The 19,007-nt window shown below is 36.6% G+C and overlaps 1 protein-coding gene across 2 annotated transcripts in view; it reads right to left on the bottom strand.

The window, feature by feature from the left end:
• Positions 1–19,007, bottom strand: part of LOC148651977 (EEIG family member 2-like) — a 23,522-nt gene extending 4,515 nt beyond the window's left edge. The window contains exons 1-8 of one of the 2 annotated variants that reach the window (XM_088598387.1): positions 18,503–19,007; positions 9,578–9,698; positions 9,161–9,190; positions 8,232–8,348; positions 7,778–7,824; positions 2,682–2,785; positions 1,754–1,849; positions 371–584 (exon numbers count right to left, since the gene is read on the bottom strand). In XM_088598387.1, coding sequence (XP_088454513.1) covers positions 371–584; positions 1,754–1,849; positions 2,682–2,785; positions 7,778–7,824; positions 8,232–8,348; positions 9,161–9,190; positions 9,578–9,698; positions 18,503–18,648 — 875 coding nt within the window. In that variant the 5' untranslated portion in view covers positions 18,649–19,007. The remainder of the gene's footprint in view (positions 1–370; positions 585–1,753; positions 1,850–2,681; positions 2,786–7,777; positions 7,825–8,231; positions 8,349–9,160; positions 9,191–9,577; positions 9,699–18,502) is intronic. The other variant, XM_088598388.1, reaches the window with a different exon arrangement.

Raw genomic sequence — 19,007 nt, 5'->3', positions numbered from 1 at the left:
AGATTGTAGTTTATTAAGGAGATTGGGGTTAAAATATTCATAAATGTCAAAACTGTAAAAATTGGGAGTGAAACCTTCCCAGAAACCTCTTGGAGGTGTGTCATTTGAGTTCTTTAAAAAGGATGGCCCCGATAAGATTGCCATGAGTCTAGGTTCTCCTTAAAATCAATATCTGACACTACTGTAAGTCAACCAAAAACTGGAACACATTTATAAGTGAGGTACTGAACTGTATTTTTCCCCCAGAAGACTGAAACATATTTTAATCTGATTTATTCAGGTTAAACAACAGAGCCTGTTTTGTGGACATGAGTAAGATTTGTGATTCCGAGAGTCGCGTCTTGCGTCGCAGTGCAGTGTCACTGGTTACCTGCTGAGGCGCTCTGAAGAGGACGCGCTCTTGACAGGGGTGAGGTGCTCTGGCATGGCTGCACAGGCTGCAGCACAGTGCCCCGTCCTGGGGTCCCGGTCGTCGCTGGGCTCAGGAATGCTCGCAATCCCAGTTGAAGTGCTGCCCACCGAGGTGTTCCTCCTGTGCGAGAGCTCCGAGAGACTGGAGGAGCGCGAGTGCCCCGTGCTATACCCTGCGGCATCATCAAAAAAACAAAACGGACACAGCTGAGCTTAGATCAGAACCCACCACAACAAAAGGAGCCATTTGCTTAATTTACCAAAACTATCAAAATGTTGGGCAAAGAAGCTGTAAACAGCAAAATACAAAACACTAATCTTCAATTTACTAATTTATTTTTGTTTGCATGACCTCATCTTAAACTATAGCCTTCTGTCACTTTAATAATGTTTATAACCTTGTCATATAATACAACAAATCTTATTATTAACTGTTTTAATTAACTCTGCCTCTCGTCCAATACGTTTTTCCACTATATGGTCTCCTTTATGCTCAGGATTTTAAACTTGGTTCAACAGAGCACATTTTATTTCCCGTTTTGAAGATGCTGCATAGTCTGTCGATGCCTGAATCTAATCTTATATCATCTAAGAGGCTAAAATTGGAGGATGTGACTTTTTTATTTCTTCTACGCCCTTAATCTTTGATCAATGGCCTAAATGTATGGAAATAAATACCAACATTTCCCATGAGTATGATACTATCCACATCTATTGAACATTCCATCTGTATTCCCTAGGACTAGGAGGAGATGGTGCACTGACAAATGTCTAATTGTAAAAGGCTGTAAGTTCTTGCTGCTAAATTTCCAACTACATTTTCCATTTTCAAAAAGATGGACAATAGAAAGTCTACATATTTGGGTCCATTACATACAAGATATATGCTGATTCACGTAAGGATAAATAAAATTGGGCTTTACTCAAAGTTAACCTGTATTTCTCATATTCCCGATAGTCCACTGCTCTGTGTCATAGCAATAAATTTGGTATTAACACCATAGGTAAGGATAAGCCTACAGGAAGCAATTTCAAAGCACTTGCATAGTTTTAGAGAAGCAGTATAAATTCAAAGCACAGGTATTTCAAAAATACATTCAGAAAACAAAAGCCACAGTGATGGTAAGGAAGAATCACAAAAATCAGGGAAACACATTGATATCGCAGTACAGGGATTTAATTATTTAGTCTGCCTTTGACACATAACACAGACACTGGGGCTTTTTGTAATATTTAAGTGCTCTACCCCACAATCTTTGAAAATGTTCCCCAAATGTAAAATCTCACCACAATTACTCAAAGTATGATGGTAACAAAGCTTATGATCTGTTAATATCCATACCTGATACTTTAGACTGCTGACTAGCATAGCTTGAAGTTCTGGAGTGACCCCACATCCCCAGTTCATCAGGAACAGAGGCACACTTTCCTGGGATCTCTGTTAGGTTTGTAAAATAAAAGCCTGTAATTAGCTATTTTTGACATACAGTACTTCTGCTCTGTGTTTAGGAGCAAAATAGTCTCACACTCAATCATGTGTCTAGTTTTAATTGAGTATAATTAAGAAGCAGAGAGAAAGGATGAATGGAGATCTGAAGACATAATTTCACAAATTGCCCCAGAACATGGCACAACACAGGAAAAAGGAAATACTGAATACGTAAAACAGAATGCAAAGTTAAAGTTAGCACATAGGCAGCAAAAACATCACAAACTATTGGCAGTGGCAGAAAAGTTACTTCCTGCTACTATGTTTGATAATGTTTGGGGAGATCGAGGGTGGTGATTTACAGTGCAAAGCAGCTTGTGTGTTTAAAATCTGACATATTATTGGTTTCGTTAATTTATGGAAACAACGAGCTGCCAGGATTTTCCTCTTAAAGTGTTATGTGGCTTTCCATGATCCTTGTGGATGGTGTGAATAATGTCAGATTGCAGTAGCTGAAGAGAAATTATGAGATCTGAAAAGAGTCATAAACCTGGAAAGGCTGTCAATTAAATTCACTTAAGAGGCTCTCGAGAAACATTCTAGATACAGCAAGTACAGAGTGAACAACAATGTTGAATTCTTATCTCAAAATAGGACGTTCATCATGTTTTGAAACTTACTTTGCACATTGTTCCAAAAATACACCTACCAGTTAAATATATAAAGCTTATCTTGATAAAAAGAAATCTGCACGTCATAACTAGACTTTTGTTGTGAATTTAAAAGCATATTATATTTGTGCAGTTCAAAGAACATCTTAATGACATCTAAATGACTGTACCAGAAATACTCAGGTATGGTTTTTGCGTATCTCCTCCTTTTCTGTCTTCATGTAGAAATTCTGTCTCTCCTTGTATGCTGATGTATGTTGCTGTAGACGGAGGCCTGTAAATGAAAATTATTTTGTGTTTAATGAGACGGAAATATCACAAAGTCATTTAAAATAGCTTGAAAATGACAAACCTGTAACTAAAGAAAAGAAAAAAAAATACTGACAGAATTAGTCAAAACAATATCTCAATACACTTAAAGTAACAATAAAGAACACACTACAGAGAAGACAACAATTAAAAAAATACACTTCAACAAAAACATTTCAGCCTGAAAAATAAACAGATAACACCAAAATACATGAGATATACAGTAGCTTGTCTGATGTCATAGGAGAGAGAGTTCCAGTAACCAGTCTCTCATACTACTGCTCTGTGACACAAAAAGTATTTATCTCTATTTTACAGCACAAGCTGATCTGATACAATGGTATAAGTGTTACAGAATACTTTAGAGATAGGCAGCTTTGCTTATTGTTTTAGAATTTTCACTGAAAAGGAATAAAGCACATATTCTTTACGAAAGACTACAAAAGTAAATATATAGCTTTTCAAATTATGGCAACAGGTCAAGTCTGCAACGCCTGCAATTCTTAGCTTTTAGGAAATATGGTTCCGTTGTTTCCTATTGTAGCCTTAGTGGGCAGTATGTAACAGGAAAGTATAAAATAATTAGTAGTGTATTTAATTGTATCCATATACCGCTTTTCACACCAGAGCCTTTTACATTTAGGAGGGAACCCACTTCAACCACCATTGAGGACCCTACTAGCATCTTTACTACCCTTCAGTTCAAGTAGAGAAGTGAGAAAAATGCTTCACCAATTAAATTTGACATTTGTGAAATTTATCCAAGATGAATATCTACAGTTGTGGGAAGTTCCAAGGGATCTTTTAATGATCAAGTAGCAAGTCCTTCAGGTTAATGACTCATCCAAAGGACAGCACCACCAAACTACACTTGGTATGAAGCGCACAAAACATAAAAATAAAAAAAGAACATGTAGAAGGAAGAAACAGTTTTCAATAAATTAAGTTCATAAATACTAAAAAGTTACTATGTAACTTTAGGTCATGCAAAATATAGCTCAAGAAAAGGTTCCTGGGTTATGGCAAGTCATGTTACAGAGAACAGCTTCTATTAAAAGCTACTTAAATTAGGAGCAGTACATTCCATTTCAAAATCCAGCTCTTAATCCAGCCTTAGGAAATATAACCTGAGTAAAGCTGTTTTAATACCTTAAGATGCCTGTATCAAAAATGTATTTCATCTAGACTGCTAGATCTCAATGCATTTAAACGTGGTAGTTCTCTTTCTGTAATTGTCACATATATTGTGTCTCACAATCAAAATAACTACTATACTAGAATGCTGCAGAATTTAATTACTTCATTGTGCTTCATTAATGTCAGTAATATAAACAATGAAACAATTAACAGGGCTTAAAGGATTATATAATTCCCGTGTCACTGCTTACAATACAATCTTAAGCCAAAATGGATTTGTCACATTCTTATGGGTCACAAAGCCAAACACCATAAGTTTCATTAGACCACCATCAAATAAACAAAATGAAATCCTTAAAGGTGTTTCCCCATACAAAGTTCTCATTTGTTTCTTGGTATATTTGGATTGTCCTGGAAAACTTAACATTTTCTTTTAAAGCCAGGACAGTTCTCACTTTATACTTGCCAGGTCTTGAATAAATCTACATCACTGGATCCTGAAACTAACCTCAATGGCAGCACTTCCGATGGGACAGAATGACTTAAAATGACTAAAATATTTATCTATGGCAAGTTAAGACAGACGCTAGAACATTAGCAACTGTTTTTGTGGGAATACTGTGACTTTCTTCTTTGGGGTTAAATGTTGTGTTTTTATGGTTTAGTTATTCATGAAACCAAGGGAGAACTCTTGAGACACACTTCCCAGGCTCTTGGCAGTAGGAGACGTAGTAGTAAAGTTTTCATAATATTTAAAGAATCTTTTGATTGACTGTAGAGGAATCAATCTGTGAAGGCTACTTCATTCGAAGCAGAAAGATTCTCCTGAAGCCCAACTATTAAAGGGCAGAATGTTTTTTTTTGTCAGACGCTGGTTAAACTGGTTGACTCAACAAGCCATCTTAACCTAAGATCTAAAACTCTTGGAATTTGTAATACTAAAAATCAGGTACAAAAACACAATGTCATTTTTTCTACACAATATCAGAGGAGACAAATCGCGTCAAACATTGTTGTGTAAATTGTTACATTTGGAGAGAATCCCACTCCAAAATTAAAAGCAGGCTTTCCCAAACCTAAGGTCTTCTCGAGTCATTTTATATTTCATCAGTAGATTTTCAAACAGATGAGTAAGAAACACACAGTATCCTCTGTGATCCTGCTTTTCCAGATGACAGGTTGTTTTCTTTAGGCTCACTCACACGCACACAGCAGTGTTGCCAAAACTCCAGTAAATAGACTGAAAAATGTAGCTGCAAAGACTCAATTTTTCAGTAAAGCTCAGTTGCTAAGCAGTGTTCCAAATGAAAAGTCCACCCATTAAAATGTGATGAAATGACACGGATTCTACTCCAAGTTAGGTTCAAAGAGCTAGTACAAAAAAAAAAAACATTCAGAAATCGGTTTTCAAACCTTTCCACATTCACTTGCATTATTATAACAAATTTTGATCTCCAGTTCCTTTCTCTGGTTTTCAGAAATTGTTTGCTTTTCCTCTGGCAAAACCCCAATTTGCTCTTCAGGATGAATTCTGAAGTGTACAGAAGGATCTTATCTGCTCAGATCCAACCAAATGCTTCAAAACTCATTGGATGGTGCTTCACCTTGCAGCAGGACAATTACCCCAAACATACTGCTAAAGCGACTATGGAGTTTTTCAGGGCCCAAAAGTAGAATGTTTTTGACTGGCCAACTCAATCACCCAACCCGAATCCCACTGAGCATGCATTTCACTTAGTGAAGACAAGACTGAAAGCAAAAAGCAAAAATGGACTGCACTCTATGTAGTAGTAATAATCTTGAAGACAGTTTTAAAACTGGAATGATTTTAGAAGCAATGGTACTTAGATGACAGATTTCCCCTTACAGACAAGTCATAACTCACTTAAGAAATATTCCCATAAAACATGCAAAATGGTATTAAGGATGCAAAAAGGGAACAAAACATGAAGATGTTTCTAAGATGTAACCAAGGATGAATTTTCCTTGGTTAAATATGCACCTGACATTGGACTGGAAGGTTTTCTCAGGCTGTGATATCTTAAATTAAAAAAAAAAAGTCTGATTACAAGTAACCACTAAAACATTCTGCCAGGAAGCCATGGCAGGCCTTAAGAGCTCCGAGACCTACACGTACGAACCTGTCAAGCCTCAGAGCTACACTCACAAAAACAACTGTAGTCAATGACTACAGTGCATGAGAACAGGCAGCTAAGCCTGCAGACAATTGAAATTCTCACGGTATACTCTACCTCAAAGCAGATTTGGCAGTTAAGAAGGATTTTCATATCAAGTACAAATTTAAATAGCAACCTTCTACCTTCTGGTGTTTTAGCATTTTATCTAGTGAGCTACAACACGTGACTGCCAAGAATTTTTGCTTCTGGAATGCATCAGTAATTGCTAGTTCAATTCCTAAGCTTACTCTCAAATGGATGGGCGCAAGCACAACTCTTGAATAATTACTAATATATACATGTATTCCAGTTAATAATAATTCATAAACAGCTTTACAGCATCAGAAAATATCACCTTGATTGTCACCAGCACAATGTGGTATGTTTCTAAATTAATTTCTGAATATGTTGCAGTATCCATTTTCAGTTATTAGGGTCACATTATCTGATAGACATCAATAGAATAACTTATACTCTTAATCTGCATTGATGGGAAGTCAGAAAATCTTATACATTTTTTATTTCACCTTCAGGGTAAAGAAGCATTTAGTGCGCTTTGACAAGTTCTTCCACGGTGTATCACTTTCAGTGTGAAAATTAAGTTTTTCCTTCGATCCTGTTCTAAGGTTGTTCTTTCCTAAAGTGGGTAGTATTTAGAAATCCTACCCCAACTCAGGTCATTTACAAGTCATTAAATTCTATAAATAAATCATTATTCTTAAAACAGCTTTTTTTTTAAATTCAGGGCCCCTTTTTGTATTCTGTAGAAATGTTTACTACAGCAATATCATATTAACAATATTAACAAAATTATAACAAATTATTAATTACATTAACAAATAGCTTAATAATTGTACCTTTCAACAATTATTATTTTGTATATTGCAAATGTTGAATTGCACAACAAGGTTTTTATATAGACAAAGGATCCTAAAGCACTTTACATATCCCACTCATCCACCACTAAAGTGCAGAACCCATTTGGATTATATGTAGCAGCCAAATTGTACAGCAGATCAGGTATAGAAGTGAGAAATTGCTTTACCAATTGAATTAAGGTTTGTTAGACTCTCTGACTGCACCATGACACTTTCTTAAAATGCATCAACGATGCAAGGCTTCAGGAAGTCTGCTTTGAGAAGCAGCCTTTTGAAAAGAAAACCTTTCTGGCCACCCGATGAACGGAAATAATCTACTCCACTAACTTCCTCTCAAACAATCTCATTTTAAGTGTGTTGACACTTTCTGTTGCAGTATTACACACATTTGCTAAACAGCTAAACTAAAATCTGAATCCTACATCTAAATGAACCAAGGATGGTATTTTCAAAGCTTTATACAGTACTGCTGTATTTGAATTGAAGCACTGAAGGTTTTAAACCTCAAGAGCTTACAGTATACTGCCTTACTTTATACCAATCAATCTGAAATTGATTTCAAAAATGATTAATGATAATGTAATAAAAAAATCCATGAAAAGTGTTTCATCAAGAAAAGGGATGGGAGAGTTCATTATGTCTATTTTGACAAGCAGGTGCATAAGCATGAGAAGGAACAGTAATCCTTTGTAAACTAGACCTGGGCTAGGGAAGACAATTAACCATCTGTAAATATTTAGCCACGCAAACACACAGATTTCTTACGTTTTAAAGCAGGGGTCTCCAGACATGAGCTGTGTGCTTATTACCACCTAAAACATTGAAAAGAAATAAAGGAAAGAGAATAAGCATGTTACATAAAAATGACAAATTTCCCTTAAAGATATTGTTCATTATTTTTGTTAGATTAACAAGTTTTATACTTCTTTAGCCTGCATATATATTACTTCAAAACTATATAAATAAAAAATATTACTGACAGTTACTGGTTGGTTCTACTGTATACTTTATAATATAACAGTCCACACAGTTAAATGGATCAGTCTCAGGAATTTTATCTGATATTCCCACAATATCCCACCTTCATCCATTCATTCATTTTCTAACCACTTAGTCCAATTCAGGGTTGTGGGGGAGCCCAGGCCTATCCTCACAATCAATGGGCGCAAGGCAGGGCACACACTAACACCTTGGGTCACTTTTCACAAAAATATCCCACCTTGAGTATGGAGTTATCTTGACGGGTGTTCTTGGTATCGTAACCCTCTAGTAAGCATCTACGTGTCGTACTCCCAGAGCCTGCAAACTCAGCCAGATTTAGGTCAGCAAAACCAAGCTGCAAAACAGAAAGGAAAATAAGCCTTTTTGTTTAATGTTTTTATTGATCACTGATAAGAGGTGGTCTTGTACAACGTTTCTCTCAAAAAAGACATGTAAAGCGTACTGTTTTATAACATCACGTTGATGTACATTTTCCCCTGTTACCAGGCCACCCTCACCACAAACTGAAAAGGCTACTACAAAAAGAAAACTGTTGAATTATATTATTTTCCTCAAGGTACAACAAATTTAATTTCATTTTTTAAAATAACATAAACCAAAAAGTCCAATGATAACTTTCAATCACGGTTACATAGGGCTATAAAATGATAATAGCTATCCAGACAAAACTAAGGGCAAGCTGAAGATAAGACTGCTTAAAGTTCTTGTATGTTTAAGATGCTTTAAGTGGTGCATTTTGAAAACCCACAAATCAAATCCAAATAAAAAAAGCAGATCCATTAAAGGGAGCAATTAGCACTGGTGATTCATGTGTTGAAAACAATCAGACGCATCTGCTCCACATGACCAGAATAACAATCAACAACTCGTTGATGATCTCCAAATTACTTAATTAAATAAACCATGTATAATTAATCTCTATTAAACTGTTCCACCATCCATTTTCTAAACGTTTCTTCCAATACAGAGCTGCAGTGGAGCCAGAGCTTATCTTGGCAAGAAACTGACGCCAAGCAGGGAACACCCTGGATGGGACACCAGTCGATCACAGAGCAGACAGGCAGACACGGAGACACACACACAGTACGTCCATAAAAGGTGATGATTTAATGGCTTAAAATATTAGACATTTTGTTTCTACCTTACCTTTGCAAATGTTTTTCCACCCTTTAGTTCCTGGAAAGAGAATTTATTGGATTATTATTGGAGCAGAAAATATGACTTTTTCCTAAATTATTGACTAGATGAGATCCAATGTAATCTACTTTTATATATGATGGGTACATTTATGTTTAGACAAAAATGGATTTACCATTTTTAGCAGAGCAGGTATCAGACAATCTCAACTGCTAAGGAAACACTACTGTATGCTATCCCAGCTTTGTGATCATATAATACAGAATCTGCTTTATTTATTTCTGCGGGGAAAAATGCATACTGAAAGACTTACAAAAATATTATTTTTTTATAAGATTTTTTAAAATATGATTTACAATTGACAAAAAAAGACCACCAAAAAATGAAGTCCAATGTGTCAACAAGGCAAAGAAAAATAACACATACCTTCCTTACTGATACTCTGCACACACAGGGATCTAACACTCCAGTACTGGCACTGGCACTCATCTTACATGGGAATGAGAAGGTCTTCCTCCAGCGAACACAGTTGGCTTGCACCACCTCCCTAACCAGAAATGAAGGCAGACACCATGTCAAAACAAAGTGCCATAGTCATCTACATCCATCCATTTTCTAACTGCTTCATTTCAATTCAGGGTCGGAGAGGAGCTGGAGCCTAACTTGTCATACAGGGGGCGTGAGGTGGGGTACACCCTGGTTGTGACACCAGTCCATTGTGGGGCACAGCCATACACACCAACACTCTCACGCCAGGGCCAAATTTTCCCAGAAGACAATTAACCTGCCAGTGTGTCTGTGGACTGTGGGACATGGGGAGAACATATAAACTCCATGGTGATTACACCCCAGGTCATGAATTGATCCCAAGGCCCCAGTGCTTGGGCAGAGATAGCATGCCACCCTGTACGAAGCCTTGAATCTACAAATCCCAAATAACTTATAGAAAGATGTTTTGGTCCATCTCATCACCAAAGCCTTTTGCCTTCAAGGTTTCAAGGGTGTATATCAAAAGCTCAATACCAGAGTCACACTGGAAGCATTCAACACAAAGTTTCAATGTATCATGTTTGAATATCCAAACGTTCTGATCTCTACCTTAATATGGTTACTTAAAAAACAGCTGGCCACATCAAATATTAAAAGCTGGCAAATACAATGGAATACTATCAGACTTAGCTTTCAAACAAATTAAAATTCAACAATCATATTAGGTTACATACTAACAGTAATTTAAATATAAAGCTGTATGCACCTTGAGAACTAATCACCCTGTAGTACAACATTAAACAATGTAGAATTGGCAGTTTTTAGGCTCCTCTACCCCATTTACAAATTTAAAACAAGTGGTTCTCTCCATCTTTCACCTAGAACATACCGCACATCTGAATAAAATTCACAGAATCTAACTGAATTCCCTTTTCAAGTTGTGTAATGTGATTAATTAAAACACTTTACACACACTTCAGGAGTAAATATAAAGTTCTTCTGAAAAAAGAAGGGCATAACTGATAAGCACATTTGCAGAACATTCATAAGACTAAAATAGAAGATGGGGCAGCCACTCCAGCTAAACAACAAATCTTCAAATCTTCACAATCCTGATCGTTACAATAATCTAGTAATTAAAACATGCAACCTTAAGTTTTATACTCAAAACAGCAGTTCTTCCACACAGCAGCAAATATTTATTATGGAAAATTGAACGCTACTCAACTGCTTTGGGCCAAAATGCCACGCCTTCTTGTGCTGTTGTTTTTTTAAATCAAAATCTGTTAACCAAATGGTAACTATAGAAACATAATAAGACAAAACAGGTTGTAGTCATTCTGGCAAACAGTCAGTAATGATGACAAACATGTATGGGTATCACCACTTTTGCCATAAATAAAACGATTCACTGATTTGTTTTGGGTTTCTATGATGTGGTCAATTCTAAGAAACAGCTCACTTTTAAATGCACTGCATGACAATACTGAATTAAGATTACATTCAGAATTAAAAATTCATTGCTGGCATGAAACTGAAAAGCCTATCTCTCACTGTGTGAGAAATGGATGCATTTTTATCTTATTCTTATTTTAATTTACCAGATCAGAAAAGGCAACATTGTAAAGACTTTGCAGTTAGTTTTTTTTTTCCGGACACCCTGTCCTTAAAGTTCTATGAAAAGATAAATGCGTGTTCACGCTGGCTTTATGCTCTTTAACTGCATTTAAGTAACTGGGGAAAAAAAATCTAGTTTATTGTTTTACTGTTTATGGAGTGGTATGATTTAGAGCAGCTTGATGCAACAAGGACAAAAACTATTTCTTCTCTTCATATTGTTACACCTGAGTGCTAATCTTACAAAACTGAAAGCTACAAATCTTCAGCTACACCAGTTCTAAAACAATATTTATACAACATCTTTTATTAGTCTTAATAATAAATGTGTGTTGTTTTTTTAAATAAAAAAACTTTCATTTTTTTTTAATAGTTTACTGATACAATATATTTACGATTTAGGCTGTTTCTGACCTCTACACAGTAACATGGCAGCTAATAATAGATACATACAACATAAAATATAAATCTTTACAGTGGTTTCGCAGAACACTAATTATCGCAAATCCTAAACTACCTAGTGTTGATTTAGGAAAGAGAAGCTAAATCCTTTGCTAATCAGGATATACATAACCAGCGCATGCTTTTGTCTTACGTGCTACTGGCCAAGAATTAAAAAAAACACTGGATTCTTCTGTAGACTCTTTACATCACCAGGTGGATCAAAGCAAATTATTCCAAATGAAATCGAAACTGCCACCAGAACGATCAGGTTAACCCTGAGGAAACAAATGATCTGCAACATGCAATTGTTTAGAGAAGGGATCATTTCAGATTAGTGGGCTACCCCCTCATTTGGAAGGAGGAGGGTTCACACACAGGAGATGGAGCCTGACTTTTCTCTCAACATTAGCTGGGCAGGAATTCCCGCCGCCTTGTTCAAACCATTTTTCATTAAATCTTTAAAACAAGCGGACAATCCAGCACTGTCTTCGTTTCACTTGATCTGTAACAAGATGGCAGTTATTAAGCATCCAGGAAATGCAGCCAAAACACCCATCACTGCAGTTCAGCTTTGAAGAAACCTGAATATTCTCCCCTACAAGAATCTTGACACTTTCACCTCTATTTCATTTCCTAAATGCTTTATAAAAGCAGTCTACAACAGATCAGTTCATGATCCCCGGTGACACATGAATGTGAAAAGAAAAGCTATTTCACCTGCAGAACGAACCAGCAGTACTTCATTTAGAACACTTTATACAAACAAAATAGCCTATTCGCATCCACAGACTGCAAATGTGACACGAATAGAGAATTTACACCTACACAACTAAAACATGGCTTTTCCCACCACAGCACATTGTAGATTCTATTGTAGTTCTATCAGGAACCATCAGCAGCTACTGTATGTGATGCTCGCACATCAAAGCACACCATGCTTCTGCAAACCGCTCAAGTGAAAGGCTAGGAAGTGTGATAATGGCATTGCATTTCCATTTTTTTTTGCTTGAATCTAGTTAGCACTAAGTGGAGCAGGAAGAAGAATTAAAGGAATATTTGATTTACAGTGAAACCCATTTACAGTGAGACACAGTGCACTCTACTGATGAACAGATCCTCTGGGCTTTCTGCCTCAGAGCACTTGTACTTGCACTTCAGACCTGGTTTCTCTAGTTTCTCTAGTTTCTCATGCTTTGCCAACAGAATCATTTCTCTCCTTAAAGTCAGCTAAAATCAAAATCGGCACAGATGCAAACGTTTCACAGATTTCAAAATGGTACAAAAGTTGGCATATGCATCAGAATTTCCAGAACGCATCTAGAACTAGATTTCCCTGTGACCTGGAGATATCCCTAGATTTATGACACTCTTGTATAGTAAAACTGGCTGAAAAATACAGAATACAACGAGCCAAATAATGAAAAACTGCCTATGACCGCTATCTAAAAATGTTCATGATTGTAAATTTTTCACATTTGAAAAGAAACCAATCTGAACTGTTCTTCTACATCATTAATTCATAGGATAAAATTACACATACAAATATTTTGTGATTCAGATCACTTTGCTCTGGCAAAATTGTGTTAAATTCTACTTTTCTACTTCACCTTCCATTAAAAGGAAATTTCTTGAAGACTTGAAGACTTCCAGTCATAACTATTTATTCTCTGCATCCTAAAACTGCAGAGTATTAATTAGTATTCTTAACATAAAATTCTGACTAAATCAAGGCATTGACATAATGCAGATTTTCTTCCAATATACTGCAAAATCTTGTCAGCACTATGTGGGCTAAAGTACCATTTGGCAGAATCCTGTTTCAAATGCCACTATATTTAGATGTTCATAATGATACACTGCCTGCATCTTCTGAGTACAGCAGATCTGAAAATAGTTTATCTCACTTATGTACAGGATTTGTGTTGACAGTAGCGAGGTCATATGTGACCCTTAGCTCCATTACCAATCACTTTTAATTTCCTATATGAACTGATTAGAGTCTTGTGTACATCTATGTGCTAGCCGTCCCTAACAGATCATTTTAAGTTCAACATAATATATAACGCGCTGACAATATCTTTCAGAGAGTCAAAGACATCAATCATAGAAAGTGTTGCTCACATCTGCATGAAAAGTAGTATCACTCCTCTCTTATGACTTAAGCTAAAAAAAAATGCTACGATTAGCAAGGTTTCCAACAGACTAAAACAGAGTGATGAATAATAATCTAAGAATCTGAAGCCCCATTAGTTTTAGTACATACCCGATACAAAAAACGACTGAAGCAAAGGAGGACACCACTGACTAAGTAATGTCACTCCAGACTGAATTCAACACAGGAAGGGGAGCAACGTACCAGCAACATGTATAATAGCCAGGGCTGATGACAAAAAGCAGCTGGTGACTACACTGCCTAACTTTAAAACAAGCAATTTCATGTCTCTAATATGACCCTAGAGGCTTTGCTGCAAAAGCAAGTTAGAAAACTCTTTTTTCCTCCCGTGTTCATTACTAGGGTGACATACAGTATAGGCTTCCTACTCCTGACAAGTTACTAGACAAGGTTGCACAGCAGACAGAGAAAACAAAGTTTAAATCTGCGACTTACATATGAACTCAACTGAAATTATAAAAAGGTAACTAATGTACAGAACTGGAACAACGACATGATTTTTTTTTTCTTGTAAAATTCTTCCAATCCAAGATTCAAATACTGGTATAGCTTAGTGTACATAATGGTGGGTACATCTTAAAAGACTTTTAAAGACCTGTGCTCTGTAAGGGGTCAAACTAATGTCTGTACATCACGAGCGCAGTCCACAAACAGAAGTCAGACTCACTGGATCTTTGAACTCCTAATCCAGCTTTGTATATTTCGGTCAACCATCTACACAGATCTGTTAAAGGTCAACATCAAAGGCCAAATACCAAGTTAGCCAGACAGGTTTGTGTAGATCAATGGCCATGGGTACACCATGTAATAAAACTACTGACTTCTGTATCAACAGTTCAGCTTCATTTGGACTTGAAGCCGTCTGACTTTGTGACTAATTTAAAAGATTTTCCCCCTATGAATATTCCTTTCCTCATTAGACCGAAGAAGAATGTATCAATAAAAGTGAAATCTGAATGAAAAAAAAACATAGTTCAAGGCATTTATTCTCGTTACATATTGTTGACTTGCATATCCATTTGACACATAGGCATTTTTGTCATAGCTTTTACTGTGGTTTATGCATGCCCAAAGATGTGTAGCTTAAGCTGAATAGCTTTCTATTTATCAAAGACACATCATGGTTAAATGTGTTTATTGACGATTTTCATGAGAATAGATTACTGGAAAAGGATAATGCTTTCCCAAGGCAGACATGGGCATCATAAAATCTCATTTATGTTGTTGCAAGTGAGCTGCTACTGAAGCGATGCTGGCGTTTCTTAAATCACCAATTAAAAAAAAAATCAGAACAGTCATAATTGCGCCTTGACATGACAACCTAGCGTAGAAACAGATAAACAGATTTCAGTCTTGCAGACAAAATAAACCACAAAAGTGATTCTGACACAAGTATCAAAATGGGGCAGTACTATAGCAACCAAGTACTTCTACATATACAGATCCAAAATCATAAATAGCTCCAGCTGCATTCCCTTCTGCAAATAAGAAACTGAATCACTGGGAGCATTCTTAAATGCTTACTGGAAAATCATGAATGTTCAGCTTAAATGCAGCAAACACAAGTATCACAATTTCAGAATGAGTCACTTTATATCCTGTATGGCGTCAATTTGGAATTTCAATACTCAGTACTGGAGGTTTCCCTGACTCATACTGTGAGTGTGGCGAATGTGTGTGGTTGTACTTCTATAAATATTCCCCAATGTATGCGTTACCGTTGCTAGTTTTGAAAATACTGTCTGTATGCACCACAATTTCTGGATGAAAGTAAAACAAGTAGTCTGCAGCTCTGGTTTGCTTTTTGTCAGCATGTAGCAAAACTGAAAGATCTGTAGGTTTTTGTTATTCATCTGTATGTGCCCAGTGGGCGAAGAGTACGTGGGGAGGCTGACAAGCTGAGCTGGACAGTCCAAGGTGTGTTTTAAGAATGAACAGTAGCTGAAATATCTAAAACAATCTCATTTCCACTAACTTCTATTAGATACTATGAGAAAAGAAAATTACAAGGAGACTTGGCTCATGCAAGCACATTAGTCAAAGGTGTCAACAAGGTAAACCTCTTGGTTAAGGACTTCTATAGAATGAAAACTGAAACACAAACTAGAAGATGCAACCAGAAACCGCAGAGTAATGATTTTAAGACTCAGAACATAGGCACATCTTTATACAGCGAATTGCAGGAATCTGTAAATAGTTATTGAGATATAATTTGAAGCCGACACTCTGGCTTCAAGAGGGTTAAAATGAAATCCTTAGATCAAAGAGTTGCTAGCAACTAAACAAGCTAGATTGTCTAAATGATGTCTGTTCATTTGTATCCAATTTTATGTTTTTATTTTCTCAATGGTTGCTTCTTTTGTTAGTACAAAATACTAAGCTAAGGTTTTATCTCACCATTTCATGAATGTTGCTTTGTTCCTCCTTGTGCTTAAGGTTAATGGAGTTCATTTTATTCAGTACCTGTATCCAGGTGCCAGAAGGCTTAATCATTCATTTCTTTAGGGTCAGCTATTAAACTCTTTCATCATGCAATATTGTATGATTTACCTTGTGTTTGTTTAAGCTAAGTGTTGGGCAGTTGGACAATATAAAACACTGATTGTAAAAATTGCAGGTCAAACTTCAAAGTGATAAACTGACTGAAAACCTTCAAGTATGCAACACTTATTCAACACATATTTCGCAAACAGCATACAAAATGGTAGTGTTGCAGATAACCATAAGGTTTTGGTCTAAAACTCAAATTATCATGAAAAAATTAAAAACTAACACCACACATTGCACACACACACACACACACACGTTCAAAAAAAACTTCAAAAGCATCAGCATTGCTCATTCTTTCCATGTCTGATCCTGAACTGCACATATTTGCATCACTTCAGAGATAACTCCTGCAAGTTATCTATACCTGTTCCTTTTACAAATTGATGAGGACGTTAGGTCTTGTGCATCCACTCATCTTATTTAAAAAGTTCTATAAAAGGGAGAATGCATCTGCTGCGGATAGATTTGGGTATATTTAGAATATACATTGGTTTCTCTGAAATAAGCACTGTGCGTTCTTTTTCTGATCATGTAAAGACCATCAAAGTGCAACATTTTCCCTTATTACCGTAAAGATTAGTTCAAAACTGCCACCACAGTAGAATTAAGATCAGCTCTCTACATTTCACCCCACAAATACATTACAGGGCGTTTCCTGCCACAGATTAGCTATCTGCACTCAGACAATAGCTCATAACTATTTGCAAACACTTGGTTCACATGGTTTTAAGATTGTATAAACCCTTATTCATCAAGGTGAGGCATGCTAATCACACCTCTACCATCCATTCAACCCAGACTTACTTGTTCAAGCCTATGTTTCTCAATCACGTCAAACCCGTCAGCTTGAAAGGGTGTGAAGATTGTGAGCAGGTAAAAATGACCGAGCAGAAAGGATGGCCAGTTCGAGAGGTGTGACCGCTCTCAGCTTGATGAATACTAGGGAAGCTTTACTTGAACAAGAGCATTTCCAAATGCTCTTGAAACCAGATCTTATTGTATGCTTTTTTTAACATACCGATACATCGGTCATAGCAGAATCTAAGAATGGGTTCTGACAGTAAAATTGGGAGGCCTATAATGGTAAAAAATGTCTTGACAGTGTATTTTTGCATCCTGTTGCATACAGATTGCTCACTAAATGCATTTGTGTCATCAGAGGCAAGATGCATATTCAGCAATAACATTTAAGAGACTAGTTTGCAAGTGCCATGAACTAATTCATCAAGCAACACCGAGTAAGAGCACAGCTTTGCTAATAATAGGATGTAGTAGTCTGCTATTCCAAATATGACAATTTCCACTTCTGTGTGTGACTATGATCAATTTAAAGAGGTTAAAGTTGTATGAGCAGGGAAGCAAAATTGTTCTTCTTTATTGAACATCCTCATTGCTGCATACTGAAATTGAATTATTGCAAACTTGATTACAGCTTAACTCTTCCAGTTTCATACTGATTCCACCTTACATTTTTCTCCTTACACTCAATGTCTCACACAATACACTCATTGTATGTCTTCTATCAAGCAACACCAAAAGCCTATACATACTAATGACAATCATAATACAGCTACATTGCATCAGATCGTGTTAATGTAAAACCAATGCAATAGCTTTTAAAAATGTATGAAAGCGTTTAATGTGCTTTAATAGCTTCAGCACAGATAGTCTACACTTAGAAATCAGTTGCTAACTTCTGTATTGCTTTCTGACAGTTCAGATTGACATCAATCTGTCACCCACGGCCATCGACTTCCTGTGATTGTTATGAAGCTATTACAAATCATTAGTGCTTTAAAACCCGGCACATATTTTATTAATACAGCATTAGTATAAGACGTGCAGATGACCGTCAACTTTACCATGCACGAATATTCATTTCAAGAAATATATAAAGCTTTACAGAACGCAATAACATCAACTACAACGGTACAATGTTTTCAGTTACTTCAGCACCTGGACTTTTTAATTTTTTTCCCCCCCAAAGTGAAAATAAAAAAACAGCAATTATCAATGATGACGAGGGTGGGAAAGAAACCACAGTTACAGTATTCACTTAAATAATAAAATATTTTTACCGAGATGATTCCTCCGAGAAGCCCCCGTCAAGCAGCCTGACTTTACAGAAGAGGACGCCGTTAACAAAAGGCACAGAGGACAGCTCGTCCAGTTCGAAGTCAACCTTAAATTTAAATTTCTTTTTCTTCATCATGATGAAAGCCATATATTGGGTGTAGGAGCCTGTGCACTCTCCTTTAAATTTCACAGTCCTCCAAGCAGGCAGCGTTCAAAAATCTACACCCCCATGATGACTGGTAACGTAGACGGAGGAAGAAGCCCTTTTCTGTAATGGTATTTTTCAGAAGTTGTTGATTCGTCGATAGACGAACGAATTTCCTCCCCCCGGATACATGTATGCCATCCGGTTGAACAGAAATTTTAAATTTTGTAATAACATTGCGATTCTTGTTTGGCAAAACGATCCGAGATATGGAACAGTGCACCTTGCATCGTTAGCGTCGTATTTGAACAAAAGTGAACATTCGGCGCTCCTTGTGTCACTGAGGGCACTGGAGAGGAGCA

Source organism: Lepisosteus platostomus, chromosome 11, assembly GCF_059453375.1.
Source record: "Lepisosteus platostomus isolate fLepPlt1 chromosome 11, fLepPlt1.hap1, whole genome shotgun sequence".
NCBI classification, from domain to species: Eukaryota; Metazoa; Chordata; class Actinopteri; order Semionotiformes; family Lepisosteidae; genus Lepisosteus; species Lepisosteus platostomus.
This window is presented reverse-complemented; position numbering and strand designations above follow the sequence as displayed.